At 45.8% G+C, this 26,342-nt stretch overlaps 1 protein-coding gene across 2 annotated transcripts in view; it reads right to left on the reverse strand.

Annotated features, from left to right (window-relative positions):
* Positions 1-113: 113 nt before the first annotated feature.
* Positions 114-26,342, reverse strand: part of SPMIP11 (sperm microtubule inner protein 11) — a 38,430-nt gene continuing 12,201 nt past the window's right edge. The window contains exons 3-5 of one of the 2 annotated variants that reach the window (XM_055357326.2): positions 6,613-6,735; positions 946-1,090; positions 114-303 (exon numbers count right to left, since the gene is read on the reverse strand). In XM_055357326.2, coding sequence (XP_055213301.1) covers positions 255-303; positions 946-1,090; positions 6,613-6,735 — 317 coding nt within the window. In that variant the 3' untranslated portion in view covers positions 114-254. The remainder of the gene's footprint in view (positions 304-945; positions 1,091-6,612; positions 6,736-26,342) is intronic. The other variant, XM_004053052.3, reaches the window with a different exon arrangement.

Raw genomic sequence — 26,342 nt, forward strand, 5'->3', positions numbered from 1 at the left:
CCTCTCACTCCAAGGTCTGGCTTATTCAGGAATCTCCCACACACCAGCTCTCACAACAATCTGGACACTGGAATCACTCCCACCCTGACCCCACAGCTCCCCCTGTGCACACAAGCAACTTTTAGTCCAGTCTGTTTACTGTGCTTTCTCCATCTCCTCCTCCCATTAGTCAGCCATCGGAACTGGGAAACCTCCTTCTTTCCCCCTCTGCACTCTTGCCACAGTTCATCTTGTCTTTCTGCAGCCATATCTTCTTAATACAGACTGAAGGTCCTGTCATTGAGAATAGAGTGATCCATAAACCTGGAAAGAAGAGATTCAGAGAGAGATTCAGCCAGGCCAGGCTGGAGAGCAGGAGATCCTTAAAAATAGCTCTCAAGAGGCTGGGCGCAGTGGCTCACGCCTGTAATCCCAGCACTTTGGGAGGCCCTGGCGGGTGGATCACAAGGTTAGGAGTTCAAGACCAGCCTGGCCAAGATGGTGAAACCTCGTCTCTACTAAAAATACAAAAATTAGCCGGTCGCGGTGGCGGGTGCCTGTAATCCCAGCTACTCGGGAGCTAATGCAGAATTGCTTGAACCTGGGTGGCAGAGGCTGCAGTGAGCTGGGTAGTGATGAAAAAGTAGGGCTACTGCCAATGGATGGTGATTTGAGGGGTGGAGAGGTGGCGACGAAGGCAGCATTGGGCTGCCACAGGATTACTATGGACACTTGTTTTGCACTAGCTCAGAAGTCACACCCACAAAGAGGAACACAAAGACACAGACAAATCTCTAACTCCTTTGAATGCCATCACGGCCCAAATTCTGGGGCCAGTTTTCTCTGGTAAGACTCAAATCTCTCCTAATTCCCTAACTGACCGGAGATGAAATAATCTCTAAGAATTAAAGTGAAGGGAAGGAGTACTTCCCTTGACCTCCCCACCCTTACCCCTCCCAGCCTAACCTGGTCATCGCGCTTTTTATGAGACAGTGGCGTGGGCTCCAGATCCATGGCATGGTTTCCTCTGGACGCACTCCTGGATCATGGGACCACCAGAAGCTGAAGTTCTGAGCATCAGTCAAGGGGATTCTGAAGACCTGATTGGGAACTGAATGGGTGGGGGGAAGGGCAGGTTATCTAATTCCTTCAAGTTCTCTGCTCACTGTTCTGCCTCAGGGCAGCAATAGCCCAGCCCAGCCCAGCAACTGCTCGGCTGGACCAGGTGCTGAGAGGTCCTGGGAGTGTGGTCACCACACCCTGCTTCACTTCCGGATTCTAGCATCTCACACCCTTCATGGTCAAATGAATCAGTCTTGGTTCTTCCTGCTGCTAGTAAGCCCATCTCCAAGAGAGCTTTCCCCAAGTGCTAAGATGGTAGAAAAACAAGTGGTCAACCCACTTGGGAAATGTGTAAGATGGGGTCCACTGATCTATTATTTTTCTTTTTTCTTGGCTTAATCATCCTCATTCTCTTCTCTCCTCTTGGAAAAAATGGCTTCCTTTGCTCACTCCAAGTAATTCTCTGAAACCTAACTAATACCACCTCACATTTAGATGCTATTAATAGATGTCATTTATCTAGTGCCTATTATGTTCTAAATGTGGTATTAAATATTCTTAAATTTTTCTAATAATATCAGACTTTGATGCTGTTTGAAAAAGTACTTTTGGGCTGGGCACAGTGGCTCACGCCTGTAATCCCAGCACTTTGGGAGGCCGAGGCAGGCAGATCACCTGAGGTCGGGAGTTCGAGACCAGCCTGACCAACATGGAGAAACCCCGTCTCTACTAAAAAAAAAATACAAAAATTAGCTGGGCGTGGTGGTGCATGCCTGTAATCCCAGCTACTCAGGAGGCTGAGGCAGGAGAATCACTTGAACCAGGAGGCAGAGGTTGCGGTGAGCCGAGATTATGCCACTGCACTCCAGCTGGGGCAATAAGAGGGAAACTCCATCTCAAAAAAAAAAAAAAAAGTACTTTTGGCCGAGTGAGGTGGCTCATGCCTGTAATCCCGGCACTTTTAGAGGCTGAGGCAGGTGGATTACTTGAGGTCAGAAGTTTGAGACCAGCCTGGCCAACATGGTGAAACCCATCTCTACTAAAAATACAAAAATTAGCAGGGCATCGTGGGGAGTGCCTGTAATCGCAGCTACTCAGGAGGATGAGGCAGGAGAATTGCTTGAACCCGAGAGATGGAGGTTGCAGTGAGCTGAGATCATGCCACTGCACTCCAGCCAGGGCGACAGAGCGAGACTGTCTCAAAAAAAAAAAAAAAAAAGTACTTTTACTATTTATTTGGATAAGTCTAATTCTACCAGTATAAAATTTGTATATTTTTAAAACTTAGAATTATAGCCTAATATTCTGGATTGCTATATAGTGTTTATAATAATTTTTTTTAAATCCCTAATAATTCATTGAGTAGATGTTACATTTTTGGCTTATTTTTCTATTAATTAATAATAAGCTATTAAAAAGTTTTGCTATTAGAGGCTGGGTGCAGTGGCTCACACCTGTAATCCCAGCACTTTAAGAGGTAGATGCATCACTCCAGCCCAGGACTTCCAGAACCAGCCCAGGCAACATGTTGAAACCCCATTTCTACAAAAAATACAAAAATTAGCCCAGTGTGATGGTGCACGCCTGTAGTACCAGCTGCTCAGGAAGCTGAGGTGGGAAGGATCGTTTGAACCTGGGAGGTTGTTGAGGCTGCAGTGAGCCATGATTGTGCCACTGCACTCCAGCCTGGGGAACAGAGCAAGATTCTGTCTCGAATAGATAAAAATGGAAAAATATTAAAGTTTTGCTATTAGAAATAACTTACTACCCCTCTTTCCACATGTGCCTGTTTTGATTTCTGAAAGTATTTTAGGTTTTAAACTTTAATTTTGTTATAATTATAGGTTCACATACAGTTGTAACGAATAATATGGGGAAACCAGGTGCAGTGGCTCATGCCTGTAATCCCAGCACTTTGGGAGGATCACTTGAGCCCAGGAGTTCAAGACCAGCCTGGGCAACATAGCAAGACCCTGTCTCTATTAAAAACAAAAACAAAAGCAGGGAAATCATGTGTACCCTTTACTCTTCCCCACAATGGTTACAGCTTACAAAACTATGGTACACTACCACAACATGATATTAATATATTGAATATATTGATACAGAACAGTTCCATCACCACCCATCCTGGAGCTGGCATTTTATAGCCACCCTCCCCCACCGCCCCACTTTGGAAATCAGTGATCTGTTCTTCATTTCTGTAATCTTGTCATTTTAAGAATGTTATAAGAGCCGGATGCGGTGGCTCACGCCTGTAATTCCAGCACTTTGGGAGGCCGAGGCAGGTGGATCACCTGAGGTCAGGAGTTCAAGACCAGCCTGACCAATATGGTGAAAGCTCGTCTCTACTAAAAATACAAAAATTAGCCAGGCATGGTGGCGGGTGCCTGTAATCCCAGCTACTTAGGAGGCTGAGACAGGAGAATCGCTTGAACCTGGGAGGCAGAGGTTGCAGTGAGCCGAGATCGCACCATTGCACTCCAGCCTGGGCGACAGAGCAAGATTCCATCTCAAAAAAAAAAAAAAAAAAAAAAATGCTGGGTGGGGTGGCTCACGCCTGTAATCCCAGCACTTTGGGAGGCTGAGGTGGGCGGATCACGAGGTCAGGAGATCGAGACCATTCTGGCTAACACGGTGAAACCCCGTCTCTACTAAAAATACAAAAAATTAGCCGGGCATGGTGGTGGGTGCCTGTAGTCCCAGCTACTCGGGAGGCTGAGGCAGGAGAATGGCATGAACCCGGGAGGCAGAGCTTGCAGTGAGCCGAGATCGCGCCACTGCACTCCAGCCTGGGTGACAGAGTGAGACTCTGTCTCAAAAAAAAAAAAAAAAAAAAAAAAAGAATGTTATAAGAGTGTTATATAAGAATGTCATATAAGAGTATTATAAGGCCTGGCATGGTGGCTCACACCTGTAATTCCAGCACTTTGTGGGGCTGAGGCAGGAGGATCGCTGTGTGGGAGATAGCCAGACCTTGTCTCTATTAAAAAAAAAAAAAAAAAGAGTTGGGCATAGTGGCACATGCCTGTAGTCTCAGCTACTCAGGAGGCTGAGGTGGAAAGATCACTTGAGCCCAGGAATTTGAGACTGTAGTGAGCTATAATTGCACCATTGTACTCAGCCTGGGCAACAGAGTGAGACCTTATCTAAAAAAAAATAAAAAATAAAAAGTTATATAAATGGCATCATACACTATGTGATGTTTATTTTTATTTGTATTTTTTATCAGCTTACATCATGCTTTGATGTCCTACATGCTTTTTTTTTTTTTTTAAGACAGGGTCTTGCTCTGTTGCCCAGGCTGGAGTGCAGTAGCACTATCACAGCTCATGGCAGCCTTGACCTGCCAGGCTTAAGTGATTCTCCCACCTGAGCCTCCTGAATAGCTGGGACTGCAGGCGAGCACCGCCATGTCCTGCAAAATTTTTTTTTTTTTTTTTTGGAGTCTCGCTGTGTCCCCCAGGCTGGAGTGCAATGGCGCCATCTCAGCTCACTGCAACCTCTGCCTCCTGGGTTCAAGTGATTCTCCTGCCTCAGCCTATCAAGTATCTGGGATTACAGGCGCCTGCCACTATGCCCGGGTAACATTTTTTTGTATTTTTAGTTGAGACGGGGTTTCGCCATGTTGGACAGGCTGGTCTCGAACTCCTGACCTCAAGTGATCCGCCCGCCTCGTCTTCCTAAAGTGCTGGGATTACAGGCATGAGCCACTGTGCCCAGCTGTATGTTTTATAGATGGGATTTCACCATGTTGCCCAGGCTGGCTACATGCTTTTTAAAATGTACATGTTCTCTCTTGACAACAGTGCTAAAAAGTATTATTCCCATTTCCAGATGGTTCAGAGAGGTTGTGGTTAAAGGAACTTGCCTGAAGTCACAGAATTCGTTTGCAGTTTAAACCCAGTTCAATAAAATGCCAAAGCTTGTGCTTACTATTCCTCAAAGGGATAATGCATGATAATATACAATATACTTTTTTCTCCCAATAATTTTGAAAGATTAGTAAAACAATAGCTCAGGCATTTTCTCTCCCCAACATCCTGCCTTTAAACCAATGAGGGGCCCTAAGTGGCGGCTCACGCCTGTAATCCCAGCACTTTGGGAGGCCGAGGGAGATGGATCACCTGAGATCAGGAGTTCGAGACCAGCCTGGCCAACATGGTGAAACCCTGTTTCTACTAAAAATACAAAAATTAGCCAGGGGTGGTGGTGCACTCCTGTAGTCCCACCTACTCAGGAGGCTGAGGCACAAGAATCACTTGAACAAGGGAGGCGGAGGTTGCAGTGAGCCAAGATCGTAGCACTGCACTACAGCCTGGGCGATAGAGTGAGAATCTGCCTCAAAACAATAATAACAAACAACAACAACAGCAAAACCAATGAGGGAGTAGGTTGATAAAGGGTAAATGGGCTGGGTGTGGTGGCTCACACCTGTAATCCCAGCACTGTGGGAGGCCAAGGTGGGAGGATCACTTGAGCCTGGGAGTTTGACACCAGCCTGGACAACATAGCATGACTCCCTCTCTACAAAAATGTTTTTAAAAAATTAGCCAGGCTTGGTGGTGCATGCCTGTAGTCCCAGCTACTCAGGAGACTGAGGCAAGAAGATCACTTGAGCCCAGGAGTTCGAGGCTGCAGTGAGCTATGATTGCAGCACTGCACTCCAGCCTGGGTGACAGAATGAGATCCTGTTTCCAAGAAAAGAAAAGAAAAGGTGAAACATCAAAAAAGAGGCAGAACTAGGACTCAAACATGGATCTTCTGCTTCCAAGTCTAATTCAAATTTCATTTCATTGATGGGCATGGTGGCTTACGCCTGTAATCCCAGCACTTTGGGAGGCCCAAGTGGGTGGATCACCTGAGGTCAGGAGTTTGAGACCAACCTGGACAAACCAACCTCTACTAAAAATACAAAAATTAGCCAGGTATGGTGGCAGACACCTGTAATCTCAGCTACTCAGGAGGCTGAGGCAAGAGAATCACTTGAACCTGGGAGGCAGAGGTTGCAGTGAGCTGAGATGGCGCCATTGCACTCCAGGCTGGGTGACAGAGCAAGACTCATCTCAAAAAAAAAATTTTTTTCATTTTATCATGTCGTGCTTACCCCACCAAGTCTACTTTCTCCCTCTTCCTCTCAGTCTCTTCTCTTGGCTCTTTTTTTTTTTCCTGCCGGATAACCATACCCAACCACATCCCAGCCATTCTTTTTTTTTTTTTTTTTTTTTTTTTTGAGACAAAGTATCACTCTGTTGCCCAAGCTGGAGTGCAGTGGCACGATCTTGGCTCACGCAACCTCCAACTCCCGGCTTCAAGGCCTCTTGAGTAGCTGAGACTACAGGCATGCACCACCATGCCCGGCTAATTTTTGTATTTTTAGTAGAGACGAGCTTTCACCATATTGGTCAGGCTGGTCTTGAACTCCTGACCTTGTGATCCGCCTGCCTCGGCCTCCCAAAGTGCTAGGATTACAGACATGAGCCACCAAGCCCAGCCTCATCCCAGCCATTCTTTAGGAACTCAGACATATCTTTTTTTCTCCTAGCATGATGCCCACCCCAAGGTACTTACACGTCTTCAACAACACCTTCTGGACAGCTTCGTGGTATCTTGTGTGGCTATTCTGGTGCACGGAATAATTCCCATCTTTTGAGATAATGGGGGGAAGCCTAGTAGGCTCTGGTTCCTTCTGGTCTGAAATTAGAGTAGACTCGTTCTGAGTACTTGGCAAATGACAATTTGATTCTCTGATTCCCTGGTCTCCATGCTAACCAGATGCATGGCAGGGATCTCTCCTAGCCACTCACATCCAATTTTCAGGACCTTAGGAATCCAATCACCATGGCTGTGACAGAGGGGAGGGAGAGAGAACACAGTGATCACAAGACCTCCCTTACCACTCTCTTGCTTCTCCCTGACTCCTGGATTTTAAGAGGCCAAATTCTGGAATCAGGATATTGGACACATACTTAGGGTTAGTCCAAGTGAAAAAGGCCCTTATCTGGATAGACATTCCTTTCCTGGGATTGGCATATTTGCAGAACTTCAAATGGTCTAATAGTGGAAGTCATGTTTGAGCTAAGTCTTGGAGGAAAAGAAGGAGGTAGGTTACAGTGGAATTAGGAAGAGCATTTCAGACAGCAGAATGACAAGTGTTTAGAAGCACAAGAAAGGCATCAGAGAGCTATTTGATTTGGAGCCTGGAGTGCTGGGTGAAGAGGAGAAGGACAGGAGATGGGGCTGGTAAAGTGGTGTATTATAGTGGCTACCTAGCATTCATTATGTTTGGGAATCACTCCGTATGAAGCAAAACCTGTATCTCACAATAGAGGCTGAATAGACTAGTTCTTCCTTAGCCAACCTCTCTTTCAGCAAGGATATGGACAAAGAATTTTGGCTAGGCCAATCAAACACATCCGTTTCAGATTTTGAATCAAAGAAGGTTGCAAAGAAGCAGTGGCCATATAAAGTTATCCGCTAGTGACGGGAGGTGACAGCAGTGAAGCTGCATCCTGTTTCCAGCAGCAGTATTCAGGGCCCAGCATCCTTGGTGCCAGTAGTGTCCACTACAGCATTGAATGTAGTAGTGTCTGTGCCAGACCAGGTCTATGGCATGATTCTGAGCATTGCTTCTGGTTACTATCCACCATGTGTAGTTTTCCATTCCTACTGCAGCTTTTACGTGCTTCCCAATATTTTCTTATTTTCTTTCTCTTTTTATTTATTTATGTATTTTAAGAGGGTCTGCCTCTGCCACCCAGGCTGGAGTACAGTGGTGCAATCGTAGCTCACTGAAGCCTTGAACTTATGGGCTCAAGCGATCTTCCCTCCTCAGCGTCCTGAAGTGCTGGGACTACAGGTATGAGCCACTGCATCCAGCCCCACATATATATAGTTTTTGTTTTTTTAAGATGGAGTCTTGCTCTGTCACCCAGGCTGGAGTGCAGTGGCATGATCTTGGCTCACTGCAACATCTATCTGCCGGGTTCAAGTGATTCTCCTGCATCAGCCTGCCAAGTAGCTGGGATTACCAGCGTGTGCCACCATGCCCAGCTAATTTTCATGTTTTTAGTAGAGATGGGGTTTCACCATGTTGGCCAGGCTGGTCTTGAATTCCTGGCCTCATGTGATCCTCCTGCCTTGGCCTCCCAAAGTGCTGGGATTACAGGCGTGAGCCACTGCACCTGGTCCCATATATATACATATATATTTATTTTTTTATTTTATTTTATTTTATTTTATTTTTTGAGATAGAGTCTCACTCTGTCACCCAGGCTGCAGTGCAGTGGTGTGATCTTGGCTCACTGCAACCTCTGCCTCCTGGGTTCAAGCGATTCTTCTGCCTTAGCCTCCCAAGTAGCTGGGACTACAGGCGCTCACCACCACGCCTGGCTCATTTTTGTATTTTTAGTAGAGACAGGATTTCACCATATTGGCCAGGCTGGTCTCGAACTCCTGACCTCATGATCCACCTGCCTCCGCCTCCCAAAGGGCTAGGATTACAGGGGTGAGGCACTGCGCCCAGCCAATATTTTTTTAGTACATTCATATTCTGCTTAAATAGGCTAGATTTGGCTTGCATCTCAGACTCCTGAGCAAGGGAGGATGAGTTTGAAAAAAATTTAATTTTTTTGTTTTAGTCTTTCAGAAGAGCAAGACTTGGTGAGGGAGTGAGAAAAGGAAAGCTGTTTAGGGTGGCTTCAAGATTTCTGTCTCTTGGCTGTTCCATCCATTCTGTCACGCAAGCCAAAAAGGCGCTAGGCCCCTTTCCCTATCTCCTCCAGCCAGTCTCAAATGCAGAGTAAAATCCAGCTCTTGGCTGGGCACCGTGGCTCATGCCTGTAATTCCAGCACTTTGGGAGGCCGAGGAGGATGGATCACCTGAGGTCAGAAGTTTGAGACCAGCCTGGCCAACATGGTGAAACCCCATCTCTATAAAAAGTACAAAAATTAGCCAGGGGTAGTGTGCACGCCTGTAATCCCAGCTACCAGGGTGGCTGAGGGAAGAGAATCGCTTGAATCCCGGAGGTGGAGGTTCCAGTGAGCCAAGATGACACCACTACACTCCAGCCTGGGAGACAAGAGTGAAACTCTGTCTCAAAAAAAAAAAAAGAAAAAAGAAAAAAAAATCCACCTCTGCATCTGACGTTTTCAGGGCCTTGATTCTGTATTCCTGGAGCAGAAGTCATCCCATTCCTCAAATTTTTATTTTTCATGATTATGGATGCTTGTCAGGAACTGCATCAGTTTACCATTCTCTTTGGAAATTGCCGAGGATTGCTGACTAATCTCTGGTGGAGTGTGGCGATGCCACTTCTATTCTGGAGTTCTTCCCCAGCTCCTGCTTTTTTATTTTCTTCCTGGCTTGGCCTCACTCATTCATCATCTCTGTCCCTCATCTCTCTCGTTTGCCTTCCAATTAAATCTCTTTTAACATTTTCTATCTGAAATAATGGTACCACCAGAGTGGGGCACAGTTTGAATCCCCTCCCTGTACAGTTGAGGACTTGGAGAAGCAACAGTACTGAAGCCTTGGTTAGCATATAAAGTTCTGGAAGCCTGGACTGAACCACGGGGCTGATTTGTACTTCATCACAGGTTATAGCAACGAGGCCATTTCCTGGAAGCAATATTATTGAGCTGGTATTTGAATTTGGGCAAGGTAGGGGTGGTAGGATGTCCTTGGACAAATAGAAATAGACTGAGGAGGCCGGGCACGGTGGCTCATGCCTGTAATCCCAGCACTTTGGGAGGCCGAGGCAGGCGGATCACGACGTCAGGAGATGGAGACCATCCTGGCTAACACAGTGAAACCCCGTCTCTACTAAAAATACAAAAAAAAAAAAATTAGCCAGGTGTGGTGGCAGGTGCCTGTAGTCCCAGCTACTTGGGAGGCTGAGGCAGGAGAATGGCGTGAACCCAGGAGGCCGAGCTTGCAGTGAGCCGAGATCACACCACTGCACTCCAGCCTGGGCAACAGAGCAAGACTCCGTCTCAAAAAAAAGAAAGAAACTGAGGAGAAAGAACAAGCATATTCCTAGTGGCCAGTCTAGACTGAGAATAATTATTGGTCTGAGCTCAAGTGACAGGAAATCTGTCTGTTCCCGAGGCCTCAGGCTGATTGTCAAGGGTACAGGCAGATGATGTTCTCTATTATCTCAACATGTCCAAGTAGCATGGTCCCGGCTTCCCATATGAATGGTCAGTGTGTGCTTGGAGGTGTGCTGGACAGTATCACTCACCTGGATGCCTTCCTATGGAATCAAGCACCAACTGGCATATACCTTGCATCCATTTTGGCAAGCTGGGAGATATTCTTGATAACCCATAACTTCCCCAAGCTGCCAAGGTTTGGAAGGTACCTGGGGTGAAGGGGGCAGGGCTTGGAAAGAATCATGCCACAGCTACTGGGAAAGGGCATGTTCTGGGTAGAGGGACGCAATGAGCTCTTTATAACCAGACTCCACTGTGGTAAGGTAGATGAATCAATTATTCTGTCGGTAGGTGATACAGCAGAGGTCCTTCATCCACCCAGTTAACACCATGCTCTGCATGGTCTTTGTTGATAAGTAGATATGAAATACCCTAAATAGCTTCTAGAACTGGGCCACAAATTGGGGGTTGCCATAAAACCACCTTTAATGCTTTGAATAGACTATGAAGGACATGTAGGGTCATATAAAAGTACTTGAGTGGATCTTCCATCCCTCCAAATTAATGGTGCAGATTTCTCAGTATTACAAGTTTCCCTGTGACTTGGGGTGGTCACACAATCTTAGTTATTCACTACTTTGCCCATTGCCTCTGTTTGTTGCAACTGGGGCTGATTGGCCACAATGTTTTCAGGTTGAAGAATTTTTAGAATGAGTCTACCTTTGTGCCTCCCAGAAATCTACCTTCTAGATTAGGGTATTTGCAGCCAGGCATGGTGGCTAATGCCTATAATCCCAGCACTTTGGGAGGCTGAGGTATGGTGGCACGAGCCTGTGGTCCCAGCTACTCGGGAGGCTGAAGTGGGAAGATCGCTGAAGTTCAGGAGGTTGAAGCTGCAGTGGGCTGTGATTGTGCCACTGCACTCCAGCCTGGGTGACAGAGCAAGACCCTGCCTCAAAAAACGAAAACAGGCCAGCCACGGTGGCTCACGCCTGTAATTCCAGCACTTTGGGAGGCCTAGTCGGGTGGATCACGAGGTCAGGAGATCGAGACCATCCTGGCTAACACAGTGAAACCCCGTCTCTACTAAAAATACAAAAAATTAGCCGGGCATGGTGGCGGGCACCTGTAGTCCCAGCTACTCGAGAGGCTGAGGCAGGAGAATGGCGTGAACCTGGGAGGTGGAGCTTGCAGTGAGCCGAGATCACACCACTGCACTCCAGCCTGGGTGACAGAGCGAGACTCCGTCTAAAAAAAAAAATGCCTCAGGCTGGGTGCAGTGGCCCAGGCCTGTAATCCCAGTACTTTGGGAGGCCGAGGCAGGAGAATCACTTGAGTTTAGGAGTTTTAGACCAGCCTGGGCAACAGAGTGAGACCTCATCTCACTCCTGGGCTCAAGTGATCCTCCTGCCTCAGCCTCCTGAGTAGTTGAGACTACAGGCATGTGCCACCATGCCTGGCTAATTAAAAACATTTTTTTGGTAGAGAAAGGGTCTTGCTATGTTGCCCAAGCTAGTCTAGAACTCCTGGGCTCAAATAATCTTCCTGCCTTGGCCTCACACAGTGGTTGGATTACAGGCATGAGCCATCACACTCTGCCCCAAGGTACATTTCTCTAACTTCAGAAGGTTTATCCATTTGGAAAGGCAGAGGGGCTCAGTGGCTCTGGCCAATTCATTCTTGGTTGAATTGTGCCACTTATGCTCCTGTTTGAAAAGCTGGAGACAGTGGCTCATGCCTGTAATCCCAGCACTTTGGGAGGCTGAGGCGGGTGGATCACTTGAGGTCAGGAGTTCCAGACCAGCCTGGCCAACATGGCAAAACCCTGTCTCTACTAAAAATACAAAAATTAGCCGGGCATTGTGGCACACACCTGTAGTCCCAGCTACTCCGGAGGCTGAGGCAGGAGAATCACTTGAACCCGGGGGGCAGAGGTTGCAGTGAGCCGAGATTGCGCCACTGCACTCCAGCCTGGGCGACAGAGTGAGACTGTCTCCAAAAAAAGAAAAAAAAAAAAAAAGAAAAAGAAAAAAAAAAAGTAAAGAAAAGCCAGAACAACAGTGCCCTCTGCTGGAGTCTAAGAATGGGATCTCCAGCTGTCTCCTAACAGGTAGTTCACCAAAGAGGCAGCTCAGAGAGGCAAGGAGACTAGGAGATTGAGCAGAAGACATTCCAGCCAGGCTTGGGAAGACTACCTTTTGTGTCCTCTAACAGGATCCAAGAAATGAGAACGTAAGTAAGACGAGTTCAGCTTTTACCAGAAACTCAAGGTTGAGCCTTTCTTTAAAGAAATTCATTTGGAATTGGAAATGAGAGCAACTCTGAGGACTCATTAGTGAATTCCTCAGGGAAGGGAAATGATAAGGGCAGCAGTGGGATAAGCTGGAGTGAGGCCCTTGGGATGTGCCCAGCTTGAAGGTCAGCGTGTCTGTGGCTAGAGGGTAGTCACTGGAGAGTCTGGCAAGGAGAGGTCATTTGTCTCAATTGTCTGAAGACAAGAACAGGCATAATCTTTCCCTACCACCCAAATCTCGCAGAGATTTTCTCTGTGACTCTGGTCAATGAACAGTGTTCTGGGTGCCTGGACTTGTGTTATGGTGAGAGCTAGGCTGACACAAGATTTTCATACAACAAGGCAAGGAGTTTTCTCAAAGAAGGGCCAGATTAGAGGGAATTTGTCTAAAATAAAGAACAGGGCCCTCCTGGACCAAGAGGAGTGTCAGGTATGAAGCTAAGAATAAATAGGATGGCCGGGCACAGTGGCTTACGCCTGTAATCCCTGCACTTTGGGAGGCCAAGGTGGGTGGATCACCTGAGGTCGATAGTTCGAGACCAGCCTGGCCAACACGATGAAATCCCGTCTCTACTAAAATACAAAAACTTAGCTGGGTGTGGTCGCATGTGCCTGTAATCCCAGCTAGTCAGGAGGCTGAGGCAGGAGAATCGCTTGAACCCGGGAGGTGGAGGTTGCAGTGAGCCGAGATTGCCCCACTGTACTCCAGCCTGGGCAACAAGAGCAAAACTCTGTCAAAAAAAAAAAAAAAAAAAAAGAATAAATAGGAGAGCAGGGTTCAAAGCTGGTGTTGAGAGAGATTCAGCAAAGGAAAGGACTGATACAGGATTGTGCTTCCCTGGGCAGGACAGAAGGGAAAGCTTGGGCACTCAAGACTCCAGAGTAGAAGGTAAATGAACCCTGGAAGCTGGGCTGAATCTGCAGGAGCAACCAGTATTAGAAAGAGGAAGGGTGAGCCTGGGAGGGACAGGTATCTCCCAACTGGTAGACATAGGAGTACTGGTCACTGGTCGGGGTGCTCTTCTGTGGGCAGTGAGTTGACCAGCCTCTTTCAGGGCCTAGATGAAATATCCTTTGAAGCCAGCCAGCGTTTTTTGTACCTCAAGGAATCTTATGGTTAAAAATATTGTTTTCCAGGTATCCTATCCTGGCAAGTATGTCTTCAGTAGTGGACAAAGATATTCTAGCCACAGGAAAGGTATGTGTTCTATATGTAAATAGTGAACTTACATATGATTTATAACTTTTCCTCCATCATCTGTTGTAAAGTTTTATGTGCTAAGTTTTAGGTACGTTACATACATTATTTTATTTGATGTCCACAATACATCTTTTTTTGTTTGTTTGTTTGTTTGTTTTTTTTGAGGCAGAGTCTCGCTCTGTTGCCCAGGCTGGAGCACAGTGGCATGATCTGAGCTCACTGCAACCTCCGCCTCCCAGCTTCGAGAGATTCTCATGCCTCGGCCTCCCAAGTAGCTGGGATTACAGGCACCCGCTAACACATGTGGCTAATTTTTGTATTTTTAGTAGGGATGAAGTTTCACCATGTTGGCCAGGCTGGTCTTGAACTCCTGACCGCAGGTGATCTGCCTGTCTCGGCCTCCCAAAGTGCTGGGATTACAGGTGTGAGCCACCGCACCCGGCCTCTCTACAATAAGTCTATAAGGCAGACATTATTGTCTCCATTTATAGGTGAGGAAACTGAGGCACTATGAATTTGCTTAGTGTGAGTTAGCCTCCTGAATTTGAACATCTTTGGATACTTGATAAACTGAGTTTCTTTTTGTTTTTGAGTCAGTCTCACTCTGTCACTAGGCTGGAATGCACTGGTGCAATCATGGCTCACTGCAGTCTCAACCTCCTGGGCTCAAGTGATCCTCCCACCTCATCCTCCCAAGTACCTGGGACTACAGGCATGCGCCAATACACCTGACTAATTTTTTGTAGAGACAGGGTCCCACTGTATTGCCCAGGCTGGTCTCAAACCCCTGGGCTCAAGTGATCCTTTTGCCTAAGCCTCCCAAAGCACTGGGATTACAGGTATGAGCCACTGCACCTGGCTTAAACTGAGTTTCTGAAGTCAAGGATAGACCAAAGTATGTTCCCCACACCCATTTGCCTCTTTGATTTTTCTATTTTGATTCTTTATCAGGAGGAAAAGGTAGGAAGGAGGCAGGGATTGGCAGAATGTTTGATTACATGTGTTGACTCACCTCTGTGAGTTTTCATTATGACTCTAATAAGGAAAGCTTGAGTGGGCCCTTTTGAGTTGAATGTTAATATACTCACACCCACTAGGAGGAAAAAAAAACCTATCGTTCTTCAAGGAAAAATTGTGAGGGACTTACAAATATCATGATAGTAACAGTGTTAAGAATGAAAAGTGTGACTATTAATAGGTTCATTTTTATAGTTGCTGTTAAAGGCCTAGCTAAGGGACCAGGCAAGGAATGTGGCTGATTTGAACCACAGAATGGTTGAAGTGCTAAAACCAGATGGACAGAAAGGTGTCAAGCAGTTTGAGTGAATGTATTAACAAGGTGAAATCAACCAGGAAGAAACTGGGACCAGGGAACCATTCTGGAGACAAATGAAAGTCTTTCAAGATTGTTTAGCTTGTGGAAAAGGGTGACTGGAGATTCAGGAACTGTGGGTTCCCTGAATTAATGGACATAGAATTTGGGATGAGAAAGACCAGGGTAAGCAAGGTAGATGTGGGCTTGCTAGGAGACGAAGAGAACGCTGTATTTTACCCATAATCTCCCTGCCCCACGTTGCGAATTTCACAAACCAGTTCTGAGGTAATAGAAAAGTAGGAGGCATGTTCCCCATGGTGGTCCATAAGGTCAAACCCTTCCCAGCTAGCCACATATTTCAAGCAACCTCAGCAGTACCAGGATTCAGAACCATCTGAGCTCTGTTGCACTTTTCTGCCCATATGTTAAATAAAATGAGAACTAAGAGTTTACCGTTTAACTTAGCAATATGTGAGTCATTGGTAAATGGATACAGCAGGGTTTTGTTTTGTTTTGTTTTGTTTTTTAGAGAGAGAGAGTCTCATTCTGTTGCTCAGATTGGAGTGCAGTGGTGTGATTATAGCTCAGTGCATCCTCAATCTTCTGGGTTCAAGTAATCCTCTCTCTTCAGCCTCCCTGATGGCTGGGACTAAAGGTGCGTGCCACTATGCCCAGCTAATTTTTTTGATTTTTAGTAGAGATGAGGTCTCACTCTGTTGCCCAGGCTGGTCTAAAACTCCTAAACTCAAGCGATTTTCCCGCCTCGGCCTCCCAAAGTACTGGGATTACAGGCCTGGGCCACTGCACCCAGCCTGAAGCAGTTTTAATGGTGTGGTGATGGCAAGTGCCTGGGTTGGTGTGGGCTCAAGAGAGAATGGCAGATCCAGAGATAGGCTGGGCGTGGTGGCTCACGCCTGTAATCCCAGCACTTTGGGAGGCCGAGGCAGGCAGATCATGAGGTCAGGAGATCGAGACTATCCTGGCTAACACGGTGAAACCCCATCTCTACTAAAAATACAAAAATTTAGCTGAGCATGGTGGCGGGTACCTGTAGTCCCAGCTACTCAGGAGGCTAAGGCAGGAGAATAGCATGAACCCGGGAGGCAGAGCTTGCAGTGAGCCGAGGTTGCGCCACTGCACTCCAGCCTGGGCAACAGGGCAAGACTCCATCTGGAAAAAAAAAAAAAAAGAAGAAGAAGAAGAACCAGAGACAGAAAAAACAACTCTTTTTTTTTTTTTTTTTTTTGACACCAAGTTTCACTCTTGTTGCCCAGGCTGGAGTGCAATGGCATGATCTTGGCTCACCGAAAGCTCTGCCTCCTGGGTTCAAGCAATTCTCCTGCCTCCTGCCTCAGCCTCCTGAGTAGCTGGGATTACAGGCATATGCCACCATGCCCGGCTAATTTTTTATTTTTAGTACAGACAGAGTTTCCCCATTTTGGTCAGGTTGATCTTGAACTTCTGACCTCAAGTGATCCACCTGCCTCGGCCACCCAAAGTGCTGGGATTACAGGCATGAGCCACCGCGCCCAGCCAAAACAGACAACGTTTACGTCTACGGGGAACAGGGAAATAGGAAATGAGGGGTTTTAAGATGGAAGAAGATTTTTTTTTTTTTTTTTTTGAGACTGAGTCTCACTCTGTCGCCCAGGCTGGAGTGCAGTGGCACGATCTCAGCCCACTGCAGCCTCTGCCTCCCAGGTTCAAGCGATTCTCCTGCCTCAGCCTCCCAAGTAGCTAGGACTACAGGCGTGCACCACCACGCCCAGCTAATTTTCGTATTTTTAGTAGAGATGGGGTTTCACCATGTTGGTCAGGTTGGTCTTGAACTCCTGGCCTCAAGTGATCCACTCGCCTTGGCCTCTCAAAGTGCTGGGATTACAGGTGTGAGCCACTGGGCTCAGCCAGAAAAGGAAATTATAGATGGACAAATTAATGCAAGAGTGAGAAGAATTATTGGAGTGGTGTTTTGGAGAAGGCAAAAAGAAATGGGATCTGGTCAAAAATGGAGGGGGTTTGTCTTAATAGGTGCGTGGGCCATTCATTCATGATAATAGGAGATATATGGGCACAGATGCAGGTAGATGGATAGATGTGGTTTGTGATAGCTTATGGAAATTATCTACCAATTGCTTCTGTTTTCTCTGTGAAATAGAAGGCAACTCATTATGTGAGAATGAGGATGGGGGAAGAGGTGTTGGAGGTTTGAAGAAACAGGAGAAGGTAGGAAAAGGCCTCCAGGAGACTAGGAGAGTGAATGGAACCAGGAAATGTAGTTTGACTTCTGGGCAGCGATAATCACTAAACTCAAGCGGACAACAAGACCCGCTTGAGTTTGGTGATCATGAATTTAAAGCAAGGGCAATTGGCATGCTTTTTTTTTTTTTTTTTCTAGACTGTGAGTATAAACTTCTCTTTCCAGGAATTTTGATATAATCAGGATGGTAGTGGGGAGAAGAGGGTGGAGAAAGAAATGAGGGCAATAACTTGAGGGGACCACGTGGTCAAGGGAGGTTTCTTCCCTTGCCCTTCCCTTGCCAGGTGAAAGAGATTATAGCATATTTGTATACTGATGGAAATGATCTGGAAAGAAGGAGAATCCTGAGGGAGAAGGTGATAGTTTTAGGAGCAAAATCTTTGAGTAGATGACAAGGGATGGGCTCCAGTACACAAAAGGAATCAGTTTATTCATTGAACCAGAGGGAATGGAGTGGAATGTTAGATGGGATGATGGAAAGTCTCTGATTCCTTCTAATTTTCTTAGTGAAATAAGGAGCAAGGAAGTTAGCTCAGAGTGAGAATGGGAGAGGGGCTTCAGAGATTCAAGGAGGGAGATGTGAAATAGTTGACTTGAGGATTGGGAGAGTGACTAGCGGAATATGATAGGATTGTCAGGCTGCCCTGAGTTCCCACTTGACATCTGTGGTTATGGTACTCATCACTCTAGGGAGACTAAACATCTTAGATAAAAGCCAAATACAGTCACCTTTGTCTCGACAGGTGTCTCTGGAGCACAACACTTTTCATGGCCTTATAATGAACTCCCAGAGGTCAGCCTATGTGTCTCACAGCTTGGCCATGTGGGAACAGACTTCAACTCTGGGGCAATTCAAGTGGCTTCAAGAAAATACTAGGAATAGAACAAAATTACCATTGAATGTAATTTTCAGGTGGAAGATTGAATGATATGGTTGAAGCAAAACTTGGCAGAGGGTAGCCAGACTTGGCAGAGGGTAGCCAAGTTGCCTGACTGTCTTTGTGAAAAGGATAGTGGCATTAGAAATACTATTCTATGGTTCCTTTTGTTATGAGATCATGGATGATGGGCACAGTGCATAGCTATGTTAGGGTCTGCACTATTAAAAAGGCTGTCAGAACTGGGAGATGAATTTCAAGGCTGGGATGCAATGAAAGCAGTCTGATCAAAGTGGGAGGTGGAGGTAACCTGTTACAGTTTTGGCTTTGAATTTTTTCTCGATTTTGAATCTGCTCTTATGAAGATGAAGCCCTAGGCTTAGCTCTGTACATGACAAGCTCCTCATTCTTCAGGCTGTTGCTTAAACATTAATTCATTGAATTCTCTGTCTAAAGAGGGCCTCTTGTTGGGCATGGTGGCTCATGCCTGTAATCTCAGCATTTGAGGAGGCTGAGGCAGGAGGATCACTTGAGCCCAGTTTAAGACCAGCCTGAGCAACATAAGGAGACCCTGCCTCTCCAAAAAATAAAAATAAAAAATAAAAGTTAAAAAAATAAAATAAAATAAAGTGGGCCTCTCCAAGTGACTCCTCATTACGGCACTTTCAAACTCAGTTGTCCGTAAGGGCCAGGCAGATAATGCTTATGAGTAAAGCAAGCTGGGTAAGAAAACTGTACCATCTGAAGGGGAAGCTGCTACTTTATTCTAGCTGTTTGTTGTCGTTTACAGCCACAGTTTAGGGCCAGTGTGGCCAAATCTAATGTTTTTTTTTTTTTGAGACAGAGTCTCACTTTGTTGCCCAGGCTAAAGTGCAGTGGCACAATGTCAGCTCACTGCAACCTCTGCCTTCCCGGTTCAAGTGATTCTCCTGCCTCAGCCTCCCGAGTAGCTGGGATTACAGGCATGCACCACCATGCCCAGCTAATTTTTGTATTTTCAGTAGAGACAGGGTTTCGCCATGTTGGCCAGGCTGGTCTTAAACTCCTGACCTCAGATAATCCACCCACCTTGGCCTTCCAAAGTGCTTGGATAGGCTGGGCATTGTGGCTCATGCCTGTAATCCCAGCACTTTGGGAGGCCAAGGCAGGTGGATCACGGGGTCAGGGGTTCGAGATCAGCCTGACCAACATGGTGAAACCCCGTCCCTACTAAAAATACAAAAATTAGCTGGCCGTGGTGGCAGGCTCCTGTAATCCCAGCTACTTAGGAGGCTGAGGCAGAAGAATTGCTTGAACCTGGGAGGCGGAGGTTGCAGTGAGCCGAGATCGTGCCACTGCACTCCAGCCTGGGCAACAGAGCGAGACACCATCTCAAAAAAAAAAAAAAAAAAAAGAATTATAGTGCTTGGATTACAGGTGTGAGCTATTGTGCCCGGCCCCCAAATCTAATTTTTAAAGAGAAGTCAGAAATGTTGATTTTACATAAAATCTCTGGAATTTTAGATGTTGGTCTAAATTTTTTTTAAAAAAGCACTCTGCAAGCTGAGCATGTCATCAGGCTACATCTGGCCCCCAGGCCAGCAGTTTAGGACTTCTGTTCTGTTGCATTGCCCCTTTATTTTCTCCCTAGCACTCGGCACAATTTGTATCTTGTTTATTTATTTACTAGTTTTATTGTCTGTGTTAATCACTGTTGTATTTCCAGTGTCTTACACAGTGGCTGGCACAATCAATTCCCAAGAAATAAATAATTGATGTTGGATTAGAGGGGGAGTCTGGCTTGGTGCTTTACTTAGAAGCTTTTTATATATTCTTAATATTATTGCATACATGATTTATACATACGAATATATAAGTATGTATGGGTTTATATATGTGAGTATATGTGCGTGTAGATATACACCCATCTATATATGGCAAATATTTTCACTCAGTGTCTCTCTTGATTTTAACTTTATGATGTCTTTTGATACACAATTAAATAATTTTTTAGTAAAAACTGTCAATATTTTCTTTTAGGCTTCTGGGCTTAATGTCTAATAAAGAAAGATTTGCAAAACCCTGCTAAGAATATGCAAATATTCTATGTTTTCTTCTAATATTTCTGTAGTTTTATTTATTGAACTCTCTAATTCATCTGAAATTGATTGATTGAGACAAAGTCTTGCTCTGTCACCCAGGCTGGGAGGTGCAATCTCGGCTCATTGCAATATCCGCCTCCTGAGTTCAAGTGATTCTCCGGCCTCAGCCTCCCAAGTAGCTGGGCTATAGGCATGCACCACCAAGCCCAGCTAATTTTTTTGTATTTTTAGTAGAGATGGGGTTTCACCATGTTGGTCAGGCTGGTCTCGAACTCCTGACCTCAAATGAACTGCCTGCCTCAGCCTCTGGAATTTATTTTTGTGTATGATGTGAGGTGAGGTGGGAGGTGTTTATTATGCTAAGAAACATCTTTTTATTCTTTTTTTTTTTTTTGAGACGGAGTCTCGCACTGCCCCCCAGGCTGGAGTGCAGTGGCGTGATCTCGGCTCACTGCAAGCTTGGCCTCCTGGGTTCAAGCCATTCTCCTACCTCAATCCCCCCAACCCCAAGTAGCTGGGACTACAGGCGCCCGCCACCACGCCTGGCTAATTTTTTTGTATTTTTAGTAGAGACGGGGTTTCACCTTGTTAGCCAGGATGGTCTTGATCTCCTGACCTCGTGATCCACCCGCCTCGGCCTCCCAAAGTGCTGGGATTACAGGCGTGAGCCACCATGCCCGGCCTCTTTAATATATTTTTAAATTTGATCTGCCAGTGGGTTTGTTCATTTATATTTACATTGATCTATGGCTTCCTCTTTTGTACATTACCATTGCTGCTGCTGCTTCTTTTTCTTTCTTTTCTTTTCCTTTTCTTTCTGCTTTCTTCTTTTTTTCTTCTTCTTTCTTCTTCTTCTTCCTTTTTCTTCTTCTTTCTCCTCCTCCTCCCCGTCCTCTTCCTCTTCCTCCTCCCCCCCATCATCATCTTCTTCTTCTTCTTCTTCTTCTTCTTCTTCTTCTTCTTCTTCTTCTTCTTATTATTATTATTATTATTATTATTATTATTTTGAGATGGAATCTCACTCTTGTCGCCCAGGCTGAAGTGCAGTGGCACGATCTTGGCTCACTGCAACCTCCGCCTCCCGGGTTCAAGCAATTCTCCTGAGTAGGTGGGATTACAGGTGTGTGCCACCATGCAGCTAAGTTTTGTATTTTTAGTAGAGATGGGGTTTCACAATGTTGGCCCGGCTGGCCTCAAACTCCTGAGCTCAGGCAATCTGCCAACCTCGGCCTCCCAAAGTGCCAGGATTACAGGCGTGAGCCACCGCACCTGGCCAGCCCACAAGTGCCCACAAGTCTTTTGTTTGTTTGTTTATTTTTGGAAAACAGAGTCTCACTCTGTCACCCAGGCTGTAGTACAGTGGCGTGATCTCAGCTCACTGCAATCTCTACCTCCTGGTTTCAAGCGATTCTCATGCCTCAGCCTCCCAAGTAGCTGGGATTACAGCCGTGTGCCACACTTTTTTTTTTTTTTTTTTTGAGAGGGAGTTTCACTCTTGTTGCCCACGCTGGAGTGCAATGGCACGATCTTGGCTCACCACTGTCTCCACCTTCCAGGTTCAAGCGATTCTCCTGCCTCGGCCTCCTGAGTAGCTGGGATTACAGGCATGCGCCACCACGCCCAGCTATTTTTATATTTTTAGTAGAGACGGGGTTTCTCCATGTTGGTCAGGCTGGTCTCGAACTCCCATCCTCAGGTGATCGGCCCTGCCTCGGCATCCCAAAGTGCTAGGATTACAGGTATGAGCCACCGTGCCTGGCCAATTTTTTGTTTCTTGTTTTTTTTTTTTTGAGATGAAGTCTTGCTCTTGTTCCCCAGGCTGGAGTGCAAATGGCGCTGTCTCAGCTCACTGCAACCTCTACCTCCCGGGTTCAAGTGATTCTCCTGCCTCAGCCTCCTGAGTAGCTGGGATTACAGGCACCTGCCACCACGCCCAGCTAATTTTGTATTTTTAGTAGAGGTGCGGTTTTACCATGTTGGTCTTGAACTCCTGACCTCAGGCGATCCGCCCGCCTTGGCCTCCCAAAGTGCTGGGATTACAGGCGTGAGCCACAGCAGCTGGCTATTTTTTTGTATTTTTAATAGAGATGGGATTTCACCACGTTGCTCAGGCTGGTCTTGAACTCCTGAGCTCAGGCAATCTGCCAGCCTTGGCCTCCCAAAGTGCCAGGATTATAGGTGTGAGCCACCATGGCCAGCCTCCCACGTTTTAATTCATGCTTGCCAAAAGTGAGTTGTGATTCCCCTTCTCTCCCGACAATTTATGCTAGTTTTACCATGTACCTGCAATTTTGTAATTTAATGAAATAATATTTGATAGTTTGTTTTTAGTTTTAGGTTTTTTTGAGACAAGGTCTTGCTCTGCCACCCACATTGGATGGAGTGCAGTGGTGCCATCATGGCTCACTGCAGCCTTAATCTTCCCATCTCAGCCTCCCAAGTAGCTAGAACTACAGGTGCCTGCCACCACGCCTGACTTTTTTTTTTTTTTTAGTAGAGACGGGGTTTTGCCATGTTGGCCATGCTGGTCTTGAACTCCTGACCTCAAGTAATTTGCCCACCTTGGCCTCCCAAAGTGTTGGGATTACAGGCATGAGCCACCACGCCCAGCCTTATTTTTGTATTTTTAGTAGAGACAGGATTTCTAGTAGAGACAGGCACCATGTTGCCCAGGCTGGTCTTGAACTCCTGGGCTCAAGCAATTGGCCCACCTCAGCCTCCAAAGTGCTGGGATTATAGGCGTGAGCCACTACACCCAGACAAATGAAATATTTGAACTGATGGAATATGTGTGGAGAACAAGGGCTGTGGCTTTTCTTTTATTTTTATTTATTTATTTATTTAAATGGAGTTTTGCTCTTGTTGCCCAGTCTGGAGTGCAACGGCAGGATCTTGGCTCACCGCAGCCTCTGCCTCCTGGGTTCAAGTGATCCTCCTGCCTCAGCCTCCTGAGTAGCTGGGATTACAGGCATGAGCCACCATGCCCGGCTAATTTTGTATTTTTAGTAGAGATGGGGTTTCTCCATGTTGGTCCAGCGCTGGTCTCGAACTCCTGACCTCAGGTGATCCACCTGCCTTGGCCTCCCAAAGTGCTGAGATTACAGGTGTGAGCCACTGCGCCTGGCCTGGCAGTGGCTTTTATAAAAATGAAGCTGAGGCCGGGCACGGGCCTGTAATCCTAGGACCTTGGGAGGCCGAGGTAGGCAGATCACGAAGTCAGGAGTTTGAGACCAGCCTGACCAACATGGTAAAACCCCGTCTCTACTGAAAATACAAAAATTAGCCGGGTGTGGTGGCAGGCGCCTGTTATCCCAGCTACTCAGGAGGCTGAGGCAGGAGGATCGCTTGAACCTGGGAGGTGGAGGTTGCGGTGAGCCGAGATCGTGCCATTGTACTCCAGCCTTGGCGACAGAGTGAGACTCCGTCTCAAAAAAAAAAAAAAAAAAAAAGGAAAAGAAAAGAAAAATGAAGCTGAATGTTTTGGAAAAACTCAGAAAAGGTGGGTCACTTAAAAGCTGGGGGCTAGGTGAGGTGGCTTATGCCTGTAATCTGTGCTTGTACCAGGCAGAAGGATTGCTTGAGGCCAGGGGCTCGAGACCAACCTGGGCAACAAGTGAGACCCTGTGTCTACAAAATTTTTTTTAAAAATTGTAGTAAACTTTGAGTTAAAATGGATTGGAGTTAGAAAATCATCATTTTGCAATTATCACAGAAATAACAGATTCACACAAAACCATCAATGGATACTAAAATCAGTGGGTGAAAGTTTGATGAAGAATAGGATAATTGGCTGGGTGCAATGGCTCACGCCTGTAATTCCACTACTTAGGGAGGTTGGGGCGGGAGAATCGCTTGAGCTCAGGAATTTGAATAGCCTGGACAACATAGCGAGACCTTGCCTCTACTAGAAATCAAAACAATTGGCTGGGTGTGGTGGTGTGCATCTGTAGTCCCAGCTACTTGGAAGGCTGAGGTTAGAGAATTGCTTGAGTCTGGAGGTCAAGGCAGTGAGCTGTGATTGTGCCACTGCACTCAAGCCTGAGCAACAGAGTGACACCTTGTCAAAAAAAAAAAAAAAAAAAAAAAGAATACTTACATTTTTCCAAAGAATCTTACCAGAAATTATTGGTTACAAAACAAGAATGGTAACTTGACAGTGAAGAAAACCAACAATTACACCTTTAGTGGTCAAAGTTCACATTACCAGTAATGGGACAAAATGACATCATGAGCCTCCCGATATGATGGACTGAAGATATAATGTCGCTTATTCCTGCCAAAGATGTTTAAACTCAATCTAATCATGAGAAACATCAGAAAAATCCAAATTATGGAATATTCTACACAATGTCTTGCCTATACTATTACAAAAATGTCAATATTGGCCGGGCATGGTGGCTCATGCCTGTAATCCCAGCACTTTGGGAGGCTGTGGTGGGTGGATCACCTGAGGTTGGGAGTTTGAGACCAGCCTGACCAACATGGAGAAACCCCATCTCTACTAAAAATGCAAAATTAGCCAGGCCTGGTGGCACATGCCTGTAATTCTTGGGAGGCTGAGGCAGGAGAATCGCTTCAACCTGGACTGCGTACGCTGTGGTGAGCCATTGCACTCCAGCCTGGGCAACAAGAGCAAAACTCCATCTCAAAAAAAAAAAAAAAAAAAAAAGTCAATATCATGAAACAAAGGTGGAGGAACTATTCCAGATTAAAGGAGACTAAAGAGACACGCTCACTAAATGCAATGCTTGATCCTTAACTGGATCCTGGAAGGAAAAATTTTGCTCTAAAAGACATTAATGGTCAGTCTGGGCAACATAGCGAGACCTCATCTCTTTTATTTTTATTTTTTAAGATGGAGTCTCACTCTGTCACCCAGGCTGGAGTGCAGTGGCATGATCTTGGCTCACAGCAACCTCCATCTCCCAGGTTCAAGCAATCCTCCCACCTCATTCTCGTGAGTAGCTAGCATTAGAGGCACCGGCCACCATGCCTGGCTAATTTTTGTATTTTTAGCAGAGACTGGGTTTCACCACGTTGGCCAGGCTGAGATCTCCTCTCTTAAAAAAAAAAAAAAAGTTGGCCAGGTGTGGTGGCTCATGCCTATAATTCCAGCACTTTGGGAGTCTGAGGTGGGAGAATCGCTTGAGCCCAGGAGCTCAAGGCTGCAGTAAACCATGATCACTTCAATGCACTGCAGCCTGGGAGACAGAGTGAGACCCTGTGTGAAAAAAAAAAAAAAAAAAAAAGACATTTATGAAACAATTGGCAAAACTGAGAAATGCACTGTAGGTAATTATATAACAGCATTGTATCAGTGTTAAGATTTGCTGAATTTGATACCTACATGGTGAGTTGTTGTTAGGAGATGCAAGCTTATTTAGAGGGAAAGAGATATAATATAAGCAACTTATTCTCAACTATCTGAGAAAAAATAGATATTACAGTAGAGACAAAGCAAAAAAGAGAGTGGCAAAATTAACAATGAGTTAACTTGGGTAAAGGGTGTAGAGAAATTCTTTTTACAAGTCTTACACATTTTCTATAATTTTGAAGTTACATTAGCAAGAAAAGTTTTTTAAAATGGTAGATTGACCTTATTGGCTTTATTTCCTTTTCCTCCCAAATTTGCTAAAATGACATCATCATCATCATCATCACAATGATATTAACCTTCAAGGGCAAAGAGAGTGGTCAAGGATATAAGAGCATATGAGGTATTTCAGTAGAAATATCTTTTGGAAAATGCAAAGTGGACAGAAGGGTGGCAATTAACCTAACAGAGTAAAGAATGTTATTACCTAAGTTTCTGTAGTGGAGGATACATCTAGAATTGAGCTAATTCATCTGAGGAATCACAGGATTCACTGTGAAGGCTGGTGATATGGTTTGGATTTATGTCCCTACCCAAACCTCGTGTCGAATTGTAATCTCCAGTGTTGGAGGAGGGACCTGGTGGAAGGTGATTAGATCATGGGGTCAGATTTCCCACTTGCTGTTCTCATGATAGTGAGTTCTCACAAGATCTAGTTGTTTAAAAGCGTATAGTACCACCCACCCACCCCTTCTCTCTTCTCTTTTTCTCCTACTTCAGCCACGTTGGACATGCCTGCTTCCCCTTTG

Source organism: Gorilla gorilla, chromosome 10, assembly GCF_029281585.2.
Source record: "Gorilla gorilla gorilla isolate KB3781 chromosome 10, NHGRI_mGorGor1-v2.1_pri, whole genome shotgun sequence".
In the NCBI taxonomy this organism is placed as follows: Eukaryota; Metazoa; Chordata; class Mammalia; order Primates; family Hominidae; genus Gorilla; species Gorilla gorilla.